At 41.7% G+C, this 13196-nt stretch overlaps 1 protein-coding gene across 2 annotated transcripts; it reads right to left on the bottom strand.

Moving 5' to 3' along the window:
• Window positions 1–618: 618 nt before the first annotated feature.
• CNDP2 (carnosine dipeptidase 2) lies at window positions 619–12794 on the bottom strand. Of its 2 annotated transcripts, XM_054381543.1 has the most exons (11): window positions 12735–12794; window positions 11673–11816; window positions 9042–9204; window positions 7454–7542; window positions 6379–6579; window positions 5838–5922; window positions 5122–5282; window positions 3132–3296; window positions 2487–2628; window positions 1748–1895; window positions 619–1304 (listed from the first exon to the last, which is right to left on the bottom strand). In XM_054381543.1, exons 1-11 carry the CDS (start codon window positions 12792–12794, stop codon window positions 1235–1237), a joined length of 1428 nt encoding a protein of 475 aa, XP_054237518.1. In that variant the 3' UTR covers window positions 619–1234. The 2 variants fall into 2 exon arrangements, with proteins under 2 accessions (XP_054237518.1, XP_054237520.1); XM_054381545.1 differs by lacking the exons at window positions 7454–7542; window positions 9042–9204.
• Between the last annotated feature and the right edge of the window lie 402 nt (window positions 12795–13196).

The following is a 13196-nucleotide window of genomic DNA, read 5'->3' as shown; positions in this document are numbered from 1 at the left end:
AACAAGCAGATAAGACATTCCTGTCCCCTGCCCCCACAAGGAAGCACCACACAGTATTTGTCAGGATACAGGGCTGCACCATGCTCTCAGGCAAAGCAGCATCACTTGAAATACTTATCTAGCTTAGCCTGCTAATGATGGTGAGGGAATTCAAAAAGCAAGCCACATCCAGTTGAAACTAGCACATTTAAGAGGATTTGGTTTTTTTTTTTGACATAATACCAGAAGTGTTAGAGTTCAATGTTTCCAAAAGACAGCTGGAAGTTGGATGTCAGTCAGTTGCAGTGAGTGCTACTATTCTCCCCACTTATGCCTACAAATTCCACCCACACCCTTGCAGTATCATCAGTTGTGCTACAGTATGGCCTGTCTCAGAGCCAAAACAGACCTTTATGAACTTGTTTTCTCTCAGAAGATCAGGATTTAGCAACATCAGTTTCAAGTCCACAAACTGCTATGGAGCCAAAGCCTAATCTGGATTGCCAGGAGGCACACTCTGTATAGCCACACTGCTCACCTGATTCTATAGCCATAGAATTCCTCCCAAGTTACCTTCCCTCCCAAGTCACTATTCAATCCTTAGAGACCAAGAGCCAAACTCTAGAGCATGATTATTTATTGTCCTTTTTAGGGAGTATAAAGGCACCTTTACAAAAGGATGGCCAACAGTCACTACCACAGTGAATTTTGTTATAGCCTCATTCACTGTAGACTGAAACCTGCAGGCAGGTATCAACTGTAAGAGACAAACTGCTCTTCTGAGTCAGTCAGTCAGCAAGACAGATGCCTCACTACAGCTTGAACACATTCCAGTATAGCCCCAAAATCAGTCACTTTGACTACTTCCAAGACATATCCATGAATCAGAGCCTTAAACTTGGCTGGCAGTCCTGCAACTGATGTGGTTGCTTCAACAGCTCAGAGTAAACCATTCCTCCTCCTTTACAGAAGTAGATTAATACAGCAAACCACAACTTTGAAGTGAAACAGAAGGGACAAAGTTGCTGTTCAAGACTGCTGACCAGAAAGAACAGTTTGTGTCATTTGAAGGAAGCATTTAAAGAAAAGGTTTGGTATAAAATATTCTTTATCAAGTGGGACTGCATGCTTCCCCCTCCCCCACCAAAGCTGTGGAGTGTTAGTGGAAAAGGGGAGCCAGGTAAGACTTGCTAACTGATGACATGGTAAGAAAACTCAGACTTCTGATCCATGAGCCAGAAGTAAGGTGTCTAACTTAGTCTTTCAGCTGGGAGACTTCATAGAGGTATGCACCAAGCATCTTCACTCCCTGGATGTAGTTGTGCCTGGAAAGAAGATAGTTTCCATTAGCATTGTCTCCATTTGAGCTGTTTCTTGTAGCTGTGCATTTTGCAGTATCAGTCCTACACAGGCAAGAGATGCTATAAGCACAACTGTTGCAGGCAACAGGTACAATGCTCCTAACACCCCTGGAATCTCCTCTGGCAACAGAAATGCCAGCCTTGGGGTAGGTGAGGGCAGCCAAGCTTGGAGACCCAAGTGTAAAAACTGTTTCTGGGTTGAAGTATATAAACAAGCAGCAGTAACGAGATCAAGATCCATCTACAAACTACAGTGACCTACCCAGTCAGTCTCTGTTAGGGATAAATGTTGCTTTGCCTTCCAGAGACTTAAAAGAAAAACAAAAGCCTGATTCTTCTTGGTCCTCATCATAAGACATACCAAGACCCAGTACAAATGAGCCTGGCACAGGGATAAATTCTCTTACCTATTTAGCTTCTCATTTTGAGAGTGAGCACCATCATCTGCGGCTCCAACAGGAAGCAGCATGACATTCTTGCCTGTTGCTTCTTGAAAGGTAAGGGTAACAGGAATGCTTCCTCCCTCCCTTGTCAGGTCTGGTTCAACTCCAAAAACTAGAACAAGGTGATACTTCAGTCAGTTTGGAATTCATTTGTTTTTCCCTACTGCAGTCAAGTGCCAACCACTTCTGTAACCATGTAACCATGTGCTGTCCAAATCTGTCTCGTTAATCAGCCAGACTGCAGAAGTCACAGAATCGTGCCATTTGTCCTCTAGATGTAGTGCTGGAGTACCATCACTTTGAGTTCACTTACACTAACACTGCATCTGAAAGCCTGTTTGTACTCCAGCATAAGTTAGATTTGCTCTAGCTGCCCTATGGGATCTAGCATAACTAATTCAGAAGGATGATGGGATGCCTCAACTTTGAGGGCTTTGGCTAAGTAAGTAAATCTGAACTATGGTCTTGTCCTTATGCAAAACCAACACCATAACAATGAGCTTGTTCTGGTACAGTAGGAATGAGCCTCATAGCAAGTTTCTTCCTGTACCTGAGAATTGATTTTAAGGATTGCACAATATGCTTCCTTACTTGGTAAGGCAAACTTATGGAAGTGGAGAACACTGCAAACATGACCTCTTCAGTGTTTGAGGTACTGGAACAAGTGTTTCACTCTTCCCAATGCTAAGTGGAAAACACTGACCTGTCTTCATGGCCTTCCTCCCAGCCAGGTAATGGGGATCATTGAAGTCTGACACCCAAGGTTTTCCACCATGGCCTAAGTATACTTTGAATTTGTTAGGGCTCTCCAACTCCGCAAACTTTTTGCTCACATAGTCTTCAACCTGTAAGATAAATAGAACAGTTGTATCTACTGATAGCATTTGTATAAACAGGGGTAAAGATCATACAAAAAGCTTCTCAGGGATTTTCAGGTCACTACTTTGCCTAGTACTGTTATTTCATATTATTCCTATGTGTCTCTGCTCTATAGTGAGAGTATCCCCTTCAGGCAAGCTAACAGTATACTGTAGAAGAGTTGGCCAATAGGTCAAACCCTTATGCTTTTGAACACTTCTGGCAATTCAAGTGCACTACAATTAAATTAGCATTTACTTCATAGCCGTTTACTCAGGTTAGTTGAGAGAAATTCAACAGCCAGGCAAGAACAGTCTAATGTGGGACCATACAGCAATTCCCTTAGGTATCCAAGTTGAGATACAGGACAAGGAAGGTGGTAGCAATGCAAACAAACAGAACTGCTTTAGAAACCAGAAACAGTCTTCCCCCAGGCATGAAGAAGTTTAGAGACTACTTGTTTTGATACCATCAATCCATCTCAACATACATGCTTTGTGACGTCTTCAGGATTCATGTTTGGCACAAGTCTGATTGAGAATTTGCCAATCACTTTCCTAGGAATCACAGTCTTGGCTCCAGAGGCTGAAAAGGCTCCTTCAATTCCATGAAGAGACAAGGAAGGGTATCTCCACCTATGCATAAGGATATCTCTCTGCAGAAGCAAAAGGAAAGACACAACACATGAAATCTGAGAGTTCCCAAAGTAACAATCTCTTCAAATAAACACTTTGCAAGAAACTGCTTTCTCTCATGAAGAAATGCAACTCATTCAAGACTACTCAGCTATAAACAGAAGCTGTTACTCCCATTCAGCACATTTTGATATAACAGTGGGGTTTTCAGCACCCTAAGAGCTCTAGTTTGGCTTTCTCTTAGTTCTACAGAACTTACGGGGCATGGCCAGCCTTATTCTGACAAGCAAACAAATACCAATTATAAGGGGCTCAAGCACAGTATGTGCACAGTGCATTAGAAGCTCTGGTCCCCACTGCCTCTGGCAGGTGCCTTCATCACTGAGTCACAGGCTTATAAAGACCATGGGCTTTCTAAAAGTCTCACCCCTGTGCTGAGGCACACAGTGTGCTCCTATTTATATCATCTATTGTGTTTAACTGCTTAAACTCCAGATTGACTGAAGTGAGCACTACTGCCTCTTTCAGATACACTTCTGCATTTCCTCCTTGTTGCCTTGAACACAACTGTTCAGCAAGTACCCTGGGTACTTAACACTTATGCCCTTTACAGACAGCTACAGTATCTCAAGCCTGAATTTCATTGCAGAAATTCAGGAGACTGAATTTATGGCTTTTGTTCCAGGACAACCTGCCTTTTGTCATACTCAAAGCAAATGTAACTGTCAGTTCAAATCTCTCAAGCCTATTGTTTTTCACCTGGAGATGACAGCCTTCTCTCCCAAATCTCTCCTTAGCCCAATGACCCTTCCTGCAAGAATGCAACTTAGAACCCTTGATAAATTCCACTAGGACTAGACTGCTTAAGTATGAACAGCTCTAGTTCAGTATCATCTTGCCATCTCCTCATATACAAGCTACATTTCATCCATTATAGGACAAGGATAAACGAGGAAGTCTGTGTGCTCTCAGTTGATGTAAACCTGAGCATATAAAGATAAGGTTGAGGATTATAAAGTTGTTACCTAGACATATTTGCATTGAGTCTGAAATCTCCTCCTGACAATCCTAAGACAGAACACAGACCTGCACATCTAAACCTGTCTTTTACAACACCCATGTCTGCTTTTTTGATAGATGTAAATACATTTAGGGTTTAACAGTTTAAAATCAGTAATACCTATACATTGCAAGAGTCAATGCTGTTGAAAGCATTCATTTGGAGAGCACCCAAGCATGATGATTCAAGAAATTCAGACATGAGTTTATTCAGCTTGAGCCTGTTCAAAGATTTAGGCAGCTGCCTACTTCATGGCTACAAAACAGCCCTTGCTTGCCATATCTACGAAGATGTTCAGTATGTCAACCTTACATTCATCACAGTTAGACCAAGCTGTTTTCTCACCTAGTGAGAAGTCACCTCTTAGAGCAACTACTCTATTTTTGATAACCCACCAAACATCCTACAGATAGAGTAAATCAGATCCTTTGTGTAGGTGTGGTATCCGATCTCCGGAAAACTGCTGGCAGTTCTTATTGACTATTAAGAATACAGAACTTTCCTTATCTAGTGGTGTTCAAGTCGGAAATGTTACTTATACATAGACCAAGGAGGACATTTAAAGTTGTTTAGACTGCTTGCCTTGAACATGGTATAAACTAGACTAAGTTTCCAAGTATGTAACCTTGCAGAGGAACTACTGCTGTTAAGTATGTAACTGTATAGTGGGGCAAAGCCATCTCAATTTTGAAGACATGATTCTGTCCACTGAAGCTTGTTTCTCTCAATATAGATGCTTGCACTAGCACAGTTAAGTAGGGCAGAGGGGGAACAGCACAGTATACCTTTGTATCATGCAAGAGCTTTGCTGCTCCTACATCTTTTGCATATTCTGCCAGGTCAAAATCAATCTTCTCATATAGCATCAGCTCCTCATCAGTAACAGGTGCCACTGCTTCATTAATGCCTGGGATGAGAATTTTCCCTTTCTTGTCTACAAGAGAACCTGTAAACCAGAAGCACCTACTATTAGCATTCGACCAGGAGAAACAAGATGCCTTTGTTGGCAACACTTTGCATGGGACATAGAAGTCTGCCTTCTGAAAACTCTGTAATGAAATTCTGACCTCTACCTCCCAGAGACTGTACCAGTAAGCATGAAAGGCAGTTATGGAATTCACAGCTATCCAAAATATGCACTTCCTTGCAACTGTATTTAATTCTACTGCTATATGTTTGGATGGCTGTTGGAAAGCAGGACTCCCAAGGAATTCAATATGACATCCATAGAAAAGTTTGCAGAAAAGAGCTGATTTAACCAACATACAAGTTTGCTGCAAGAATTTTAGAGGAAGCTAAAGCAAACAGACAACTTCTTGGCAACACTTTCCTCATTCCTGTACCTAAGGCATCAGCGTTTTATACCTGGAAAGCACCATTTCATTGGTCAATACTTTGCTAGTGTAAGCAGCCCTAAGGTACCCCCCTCATTGCAAACTCACTCATGCTTTAATGGCTCTTGCTCCCATTTTAGGTGCAGTGAAACCTGCTTTATTCTTACCCATCAGTGTAATGAGATCAGTCATGGCCTCATGCACTGAACCACCATAAACTCCAGAGTGAAGGTCTTTGTCACTACATTCAACCTGGTTTGAAGCAAATCATGATTGAGGTTAATTTTAGCACAAGGATACCATCAAACAGACTTTTACCCCAGTTTCTTGCTGCATGTATTTTGAGAATGCATCTGGTTTTTGAAACCAGACCATTTCACTGAAGTAAACATTTTATTGCTCTGTAGAATACAGGACATCAAGCACTGACTGTCCTAACCTTTGAACTTCAGTGGTGACATCTCTTCCTGCACTGAGGGAAATACCTTCCAGTGAAGGTATTGCCTTGTCTTGAAAGCTTTCCCTCCCACTCAAATATCATATCAGGTAGTAAAAGGCATATATTTAGACTATTAGCAGAAACTGTCCTACTTAAGTAGTCAGTTACACCTTTCCTGAAAAGCTATTGGCATGAAAAATTCAGAGCTATTACTCTTCCCCAGTAGGAAATTTAATAATACTGTCTTTGCAGTGCATTTCAGCCCTTACCTCTATGAAGTAGTAGCAGATACCCCTCAAGCCATAGGTGATACAAGGCTTCTTCTTGCCTAGCCAGTAGTTGTCAGAAATGCAAACATAATCCACATCTTTGAAGAAAGTATCTCGCTGAGCAAAAATCAGTTCATCAAGGCCTTCAGACCCAGATTCTTCCATACCCTCTAAGCAGAACTTCACATTTACTGGAAACTCCTTTGAAAAGGAAAACACAAGAGCAGATTAGGTACATGAAAGCATTTGACTCCTTCAGTGATGAAGATTATGAACCACTGATGTACAAAGCAGGAAAATGGACAGGGGTAAATTAGTTCCATGACAGTGGAGTTTAATTACACACAAAGTATTACAAAGTCTGGACTCTGATTATGTTGGAGGCACTTACACCACTGTTTTATGGAATTCAAGTTCTTCAAAAACTTTTAACTAAGCTCTAGAACAACTTGTTCCATATCCTCTTAATTGTGGGAACACATTAGAAATCTCTTGTCAGAGTTAAGTTATAGGACTAGGAAAATTATTAACCACAGAAATTGCATGCCACAGTAGGAGAGTCAGAGCTACCCTGTCTATCCAGTCTTGCCATGTTCTATGTCTGGAGAGTGCTTGAGAAGTGGTAATTCCTCTCACAAGTAGTAGCAGCTTGTCTGGCAAGATAAAAACAGGCATCCTAATCTATTTCCAACAGCACTTTGTTGAAAGCTCCCAGTTTAGTATTACTATGTTAATCCGTAATTAGAGGTCAGTGGCAGTGAGATATGAATGCTAATGGCCAAGCTAATTTGGCATCTTCACACAAAAGTGATCACATTTGGTTTTTCTTCCTGCCCCAAACACTTGTTATGTACTTTCCTTCCTACACACTGTTAAGGCAAAAATGTTTAAAGTGCAATCCATGCATCTACAAAACTAACCTGTCAGCAAGTTAAGTCAACCCTACTGACTATTGTATCACCTCTCTGATCAGCTGAATAAGCAAGCTTGCCTCAGAAGGGTTTGTAGCTTGGATAACATTTATTGCTTAGCTCAGTTGTATGTAAAAAAGCCGGATACATTTTTGAGCACATACCTGGTTAGTTTGTTGATAAGCTTCCAAGGCATTCAGCCAGGCAAGCACTGGACCTTTGTCATCTGTTGATCCTCTCCCATACAGCTTTCCTGTGGAAACAAGACACAAATTAACCAGTGCTAAGAAAAAGTCAGGATGAAACTTCATCTCTTGCCTGCAGGAGAAAACTTTTTGGATAAGCTTTTTAGCCCTGCAAATATTAATTTCCATTTCTGATTCTTCTGACACAGCAGCTTTACATACTTCAAACACCCATGGAAGTGTAATAGGTACAGGACTGCAGTAGTTCTATTGCTGAGCTATCCCACTTGTTCCCCAGCTGCTCCCTGGATAGGAGTTGGACATGCCTGGAAAAGATGTAGCTGCCTTAGGATATGTCATTCCTCAATCTTTCATAATATTTCCTGTAAACACAGTAGTAAGGGTATAGGAATAAGCTACCTCCTTTTAACAGATCTATTCAGTATTAGCTTCAGTTCAGTGACTTTGTCCACAGAATAACAATTCAGCAGCCTAGAAGCAGATAAAAGTGAGTATCCCCAGACAGGGCTTTAGTCAGACATGTTTTACAGGTCCAAGACAACACAGTACACAGGATCACACTAGAGGCATGTATTGCTGCAACTCAGGTTACCAGAGCACGAGGTATAACCAGTGACAGAAGAGGCCAGACAGCTTGTAAGGTAAGGAGCCACAGGTAAATATGCCTCTTACATTGTCAGGCTGCAGAGATCAGACACAGCCTGAGGCAAGTCTACCTCTTGCTATCAGATGAGATAATCCCATTTACTAACTTGGACTCTGCTGCCTGTGACCAAGTGCCTCAGCAGAAAGAAAAGTTACCACAGGTAGTTCTTTTCTTGGCAATGATTAATGCTTATGCAACACATAGTTAAACATGCTTCCATTCACATGACCTTTGACACAACACTGAGCAAATGAAACAAGAAAGGCTTTTGGTAGCACCAGCTGTAAACAAAAGGGTGTTAGTCCCCCCTGTTACTAACAGTGTTGTTTCAACTGGAGTTACTACTGCACAATTTCTTCACTCCCATTCATGGGAGAGGGACACTTGTCTGGTCACTAGCTCTGTAAAACAGTTTCTGCAGTACTTACTGCAGCACGACATGCTAACACAAGGCAAACAAGGCAACCCAAGGAAGCTGCTGTGCTGCTACTTTCTGAAGGCATAAAGAGCCTGTTCAGTGGTTCAAAATCTCTGCAGTCCAACATGACCTTAAAGAGCTCAAATTGTGAACAGCAGAAGAAAGTAATTCCTGAAAACCTTCTGGCAATAAATTGATACCATGGAAGGCAGCAGTTAACACTTTACTGTAGCTGCAAGGAAGGTAACATGGAAATACAGCCTATGCTATCAGAGAAGGAAACAAGACCTACAAGCAGCTGAAATATTTGCAGTTCTACTTGCTTACCATTTCCCCTCATGCCTATTTTATCTCAACATTATTAAACATCCATTGTCTGTTCTTACTCTCCTTCCCCCTTTAGTTTAAGGGCACAACTGTGGAACAGTTGAGAAATAACACACTTGAAGCGTTCATCAGCTTGTGAAACCTGCAGCTCTTACCATCTCTTTCTACCAGTGTGAAGGGCTCACTATCCCAGCCATCTTCCAGTGCTGCTGGCTGAACATCCAGGTGACCATATACACAAACAGTCTTCTTGTGTGGATCTGAGCCAAGTGTTCCCAGAATAATTGGTGGTAGAGGGATCTCTGATCCGTCAGGCAGCTAGAAATAGGAGACAAGAAGTTTTATTCACATATGAAATGCCAGTGGTACTTTCTTCAGATGAATGACTTAAGATTATGAAGGTTATTAGAGTAAGGACATAGACAGTAAAACAAAACTAAGCTACTTGAATTGCCAGAAGCACTGTGTTGATGAAAGCATGACAGCACATAAGCTTCCTGACAAGTCCCAGTAATACTCAAAACATTCCAAGCCATTCAGAACTGTTAGCTCCAAATGAACAATCCTACATCAGGTTTTAGCAGAGCAAGCTGTCTGCATGCCAAACTGCCACATCTAATGCTGACCTAAGCATAAGTGATAGAACTCCATTCAATACTGCATTCTGCATTGCTTGTTGCTGCACTTTCATCCTGCCCACAGTACAGTTCCAAATAAAAGTTTCCTTACAGTGGCCTCACTGAGTCTAACACATCTACACCTAATAAGGTCAGCATAACAGCTGCACTTCTCTACACCAGCTTACAGTGTTAAGGCACAGGGTAGTGTCAATGAACTTAGTTCAAGAGGTCAATTGGGCTTAGTCCTTTGGAACACTCCATAAGCAATTATCACACACTATTCTCAGTCAGCATCTATTTCCCTTCCACTGAAGACTAAGACACTGTTCAGCAAATCAAGATCAGCTTTGACTTTTTGCTCATACAACTTCCAAGCTTCATTTCTTATCAAGAGGTTACATGGCCCTTGGCCAGCTGCAGTTCTAAATGATTAAAGCATTGGTGCAAGAATTCACACTAAGGCTAATCAGTGTCCAGTACAAGCTGCTGTGAAGCAGTAAACTAAGTTAGATGAGACAAGTTCACCAGGTGCTTTACATTGTCCTTCATTGATACAGTGGCAATGTACATAATACATTCACTAGTCTTGTCTATAGTTAATACTAATAAATAATTCAAACACTCAAGTTAATTTTAGTTCAGTTGCAAGAGTTTTCTACAATCTACATGTAATAAGCCCTGTAAAATCAGTTCTTGTCCTCAAAGTTACATGATGAAGGGAACACATTTGCCTCTGAAACTTTTGAGGGCATTTTAGGCTGTAGCAATAGAGCTAGGACTATCCTATAGATTCCCTCCCAAGAGGGCAAATGAAGCCAGCTGCTTCCCTGCTGGGACCTGTAGTGCTACAAACAAATATATTCCAGCTGTCAAAAGCTGGAACTGCTCAGAGAGTCCTTGGATAGATTTGATTCTGCAACCATCAGCACCAGCTACAATGAAGATCTTCTAAAGCTAGCAAACACCAGCACAATGAAATTTTGAATGCCACTGTCCAAATGCTAAGTCTAGCAATTCTGGTATAGGTCTTTACTACAGAATCACAGAACTGATAGGTGTTGGAAGGCTTATTATGACATGTAGGACTAGGCACTTCAGAGGAACATTATCAAGTGGATGGTTCCCCAGGACAAGACTACCATTATCATTCTCATAAGCACATTCATTTCTCAGGTGAAAAGCAGTACAGCTACTTAAAAATAAGAAAGGGATTTGTCCTATTAAGGATCCTTCTGTATCTGGTAAGGGAGCAGTGCTATCTTGCGATAAATATAACAGTTCTGGAAAAGCCTAAAACTCTTTTGGGAGACTTACTGAAACTTCGGACAGTATCTTTATCTATGGATCTAAGGTCCAGCACCTTGCTGTTAAAAACATCTAATGATTTGTGTTTGCAGGTGCTCCATTCATGTTCAGTTATCATATTTAAAATACATTTAATACAAAGCCCAAAGTGTAACACCACATATTTAACTGATCTGGATCCTATGCTTTACTAGAACAAAACCAGGGTTTTAACAGGACTGTAGCAGGAAAGACATTATCCTGCAGCCCAACCAACTTCTGCCTTTCCAGGCCATTACCTACAAGAGCCTTGTACAGTGATCCTGGCCAGACCACCAGCAGCCATCAAGGAATTAGTGATCCACATAGTTATTCTGAGTACACCCAGGCCTGTGCTGTGTTAGGCTGCACATCCAGGTTCACCTTCCTGCCTCTATTGTGCTGTGCATATCCTTAGGCTGAAAGATAAACTCAGCCAGCTTGCAGACAGTTCCCACTTGATGCTGGTGATTACACCACCTGCATGTCCTTGACTTTATCTGAAAGCACAGAGGAAGATCTCACATGAACATTCTTTTTGTTTGGCAGTGGAATCAAACAGCTTGAATAAATAAAATGGGATAACATTCCATGAATGGGATCTGCACAGCACATTGACTGGAAGCCTGCTAGATGCTGCACAGCTTGGGGTTCCCAGCATCAGACTATCTATACTATCCTCTTTCTTTATAGTGGTAGCTCTAATAAACAGCTTTTTAAATGGTACCTTACAAGTCTAAGTGCCCTTCCTACTGAGATTATAAGTCAGGACCTCCTAGTGCAAAGCACCTTGTCTTCTGAAGAGACCCTTTCTACTAAGCTGACATGGAGATGCTCACATACCTTTTGTTTTCCAATATCCATGAGGTGGGTTGTGCCTCCCAGTCTCTCAATGTCCTTTGCAGCCACCTCCATCATGCGCCTGATTTCAGGCCTCTTCTCCGGCCACGCTGACACACTCTGGATGGCCACCCATTGAGCCAGGCGCTACAGAAAGGTGGAAAAGCAAAAGGGTTTCTTGCACAGGAATTGTGGCATAGGAGGCACTACAAAAACACAACACCCTGACATTCAAATAATACTGTTTTAGTCAAACTTAACTGTGAGACAGAGCAGCTCCGTCCTTCTGTCAAAAGAGTACTCTAACCATTAACATTACCCTCAAAATGTCTCTAAAACCTCACTTTAGAACTGCTGCCCAGCCAGCATAGCACAAAGCCTACAGATACAGAAGGTAAGCTTAAGAGGTATTGACAGCTTGTGCGTGTTGTGCCTTTCCAGCTTGCGGTTCTTTAAGCATCCAGAAACAGTTCACATCTTTCAGGCTTCTCAGAAGGGCTGCCTTGGCTTTTTCACTCCTACATAAGATCAGCTGGAAGAAGCCAAGCTGAACACTTGGCATCTCTTGCCTGAGAGTTTAGTGCTGTATCACTGATTGCAATGCAAGGTGCATAAATAGCAAGTTAGACAGTAATAAGCAGAAGGTAAGCTCTCTCTGTACCCCAACATGCACAGTTTCATACCAGAAAGCTTTAATTCAGCCATGTCTGTATCTTTCCTCTCCCACATCAACAGGGAGAAGGTAGTAGAAACCTAACTTGGCATTGAGGAACCAGTGCAAAACTTCTTGTACCTCTAATAGCCACTGCTCACCTTATCCAGTCATGGAGCATTTCCTCAAATCTACCATGAAGATTTAAGCCTTTGAATACAACTATGCCTCAGCTTAAGAAACAGTTTCCTAGCTTGACTCAAATCAGACCTGCTGCCTGCCCTCCTTCTCTCCCCAGTTACTTGACATTACTTTTGCTTGGCATACTACACAGGTGTAACAACAAGCTTGACCAACAGACTTTTACTATCCCATAGCTGTCTATTGCAGGACAAAACTCAAAGAAAGCTTACCTGAATATAGAGATCCTGGTGCTCATCAATGTATTTAAAAAGGGTCTCAAGAGCAGACATTTTCAGACCAAAAGGGGATTGCTGAAGATGCTGTGACAGAAAAAATAATTTAGCCTTCACAGCTTCAAGAAGCAAGTCAGTAATCGAGTCAGAAGACTTTCACCTTTCAAATGCTAGTGCCACACATCAGGCTGTGCTAATATAAAACTTGAGGCCACTCCCTCAAAAAAAAAATCACACACTGAAGTGGTTACACAAAAGCATACTAAATCTCAACACAAGTGTTTCTGCCCCTCCCCCCAAATACCTTTGCAAATTAGTCTGAGCAAGCTTGTCTATAGGGATACTTCAATCAAGGCATGCATTTCACTTTACTGCAGAATTACAGGCAAAATGTTACAAAGGCAGCTTCACAGAGTAGATTTCATTATGAGAGTTCGACTAACAGTGTGCCATTGAATG

The sequence above is a fragment of the Indicator indicator genome, chromosome 6, assembly GCF_027791375.1.
Source record: "Indicator indicator isolate 239-I01 chromosome 6, UM_Iind_1.1, whole genome shotgun sequence".
Classification (NCBI taxonomy): Eukaryota; Metazoa; Chordata; class Aves; order Piciformes; family Indicatoridae; genus Indicator; species Indicator indicator.
Note: the sequence above shows the minus strand (reverse complement) of the source record. Positions and strands in the feature narration are given on the sequence as shown.

Coding starts and splice junctions, on each gene's coding strand:
- CNDP2 (XM_054381543.1), bottom strand. CDS start 12,794: ATGTCTGCTCTTGAGACCCTTTTTAAATACATTGATGAGCACCAGGAT. Junction 9,205..11,672: donor TGGATATTGGAAAACAAAAG/GTATGTGAGCAT, acceptor TCCTATTTCTAG/CTGCCTGACGGATCAGAGAT. Junction 2,629..3,131: donor CTGAAGACGTCACAAAGCAT/GTATGTTGAGAT, acceptor TTTATCTTACAG/GTTGAAGACTATGTGAGCAA.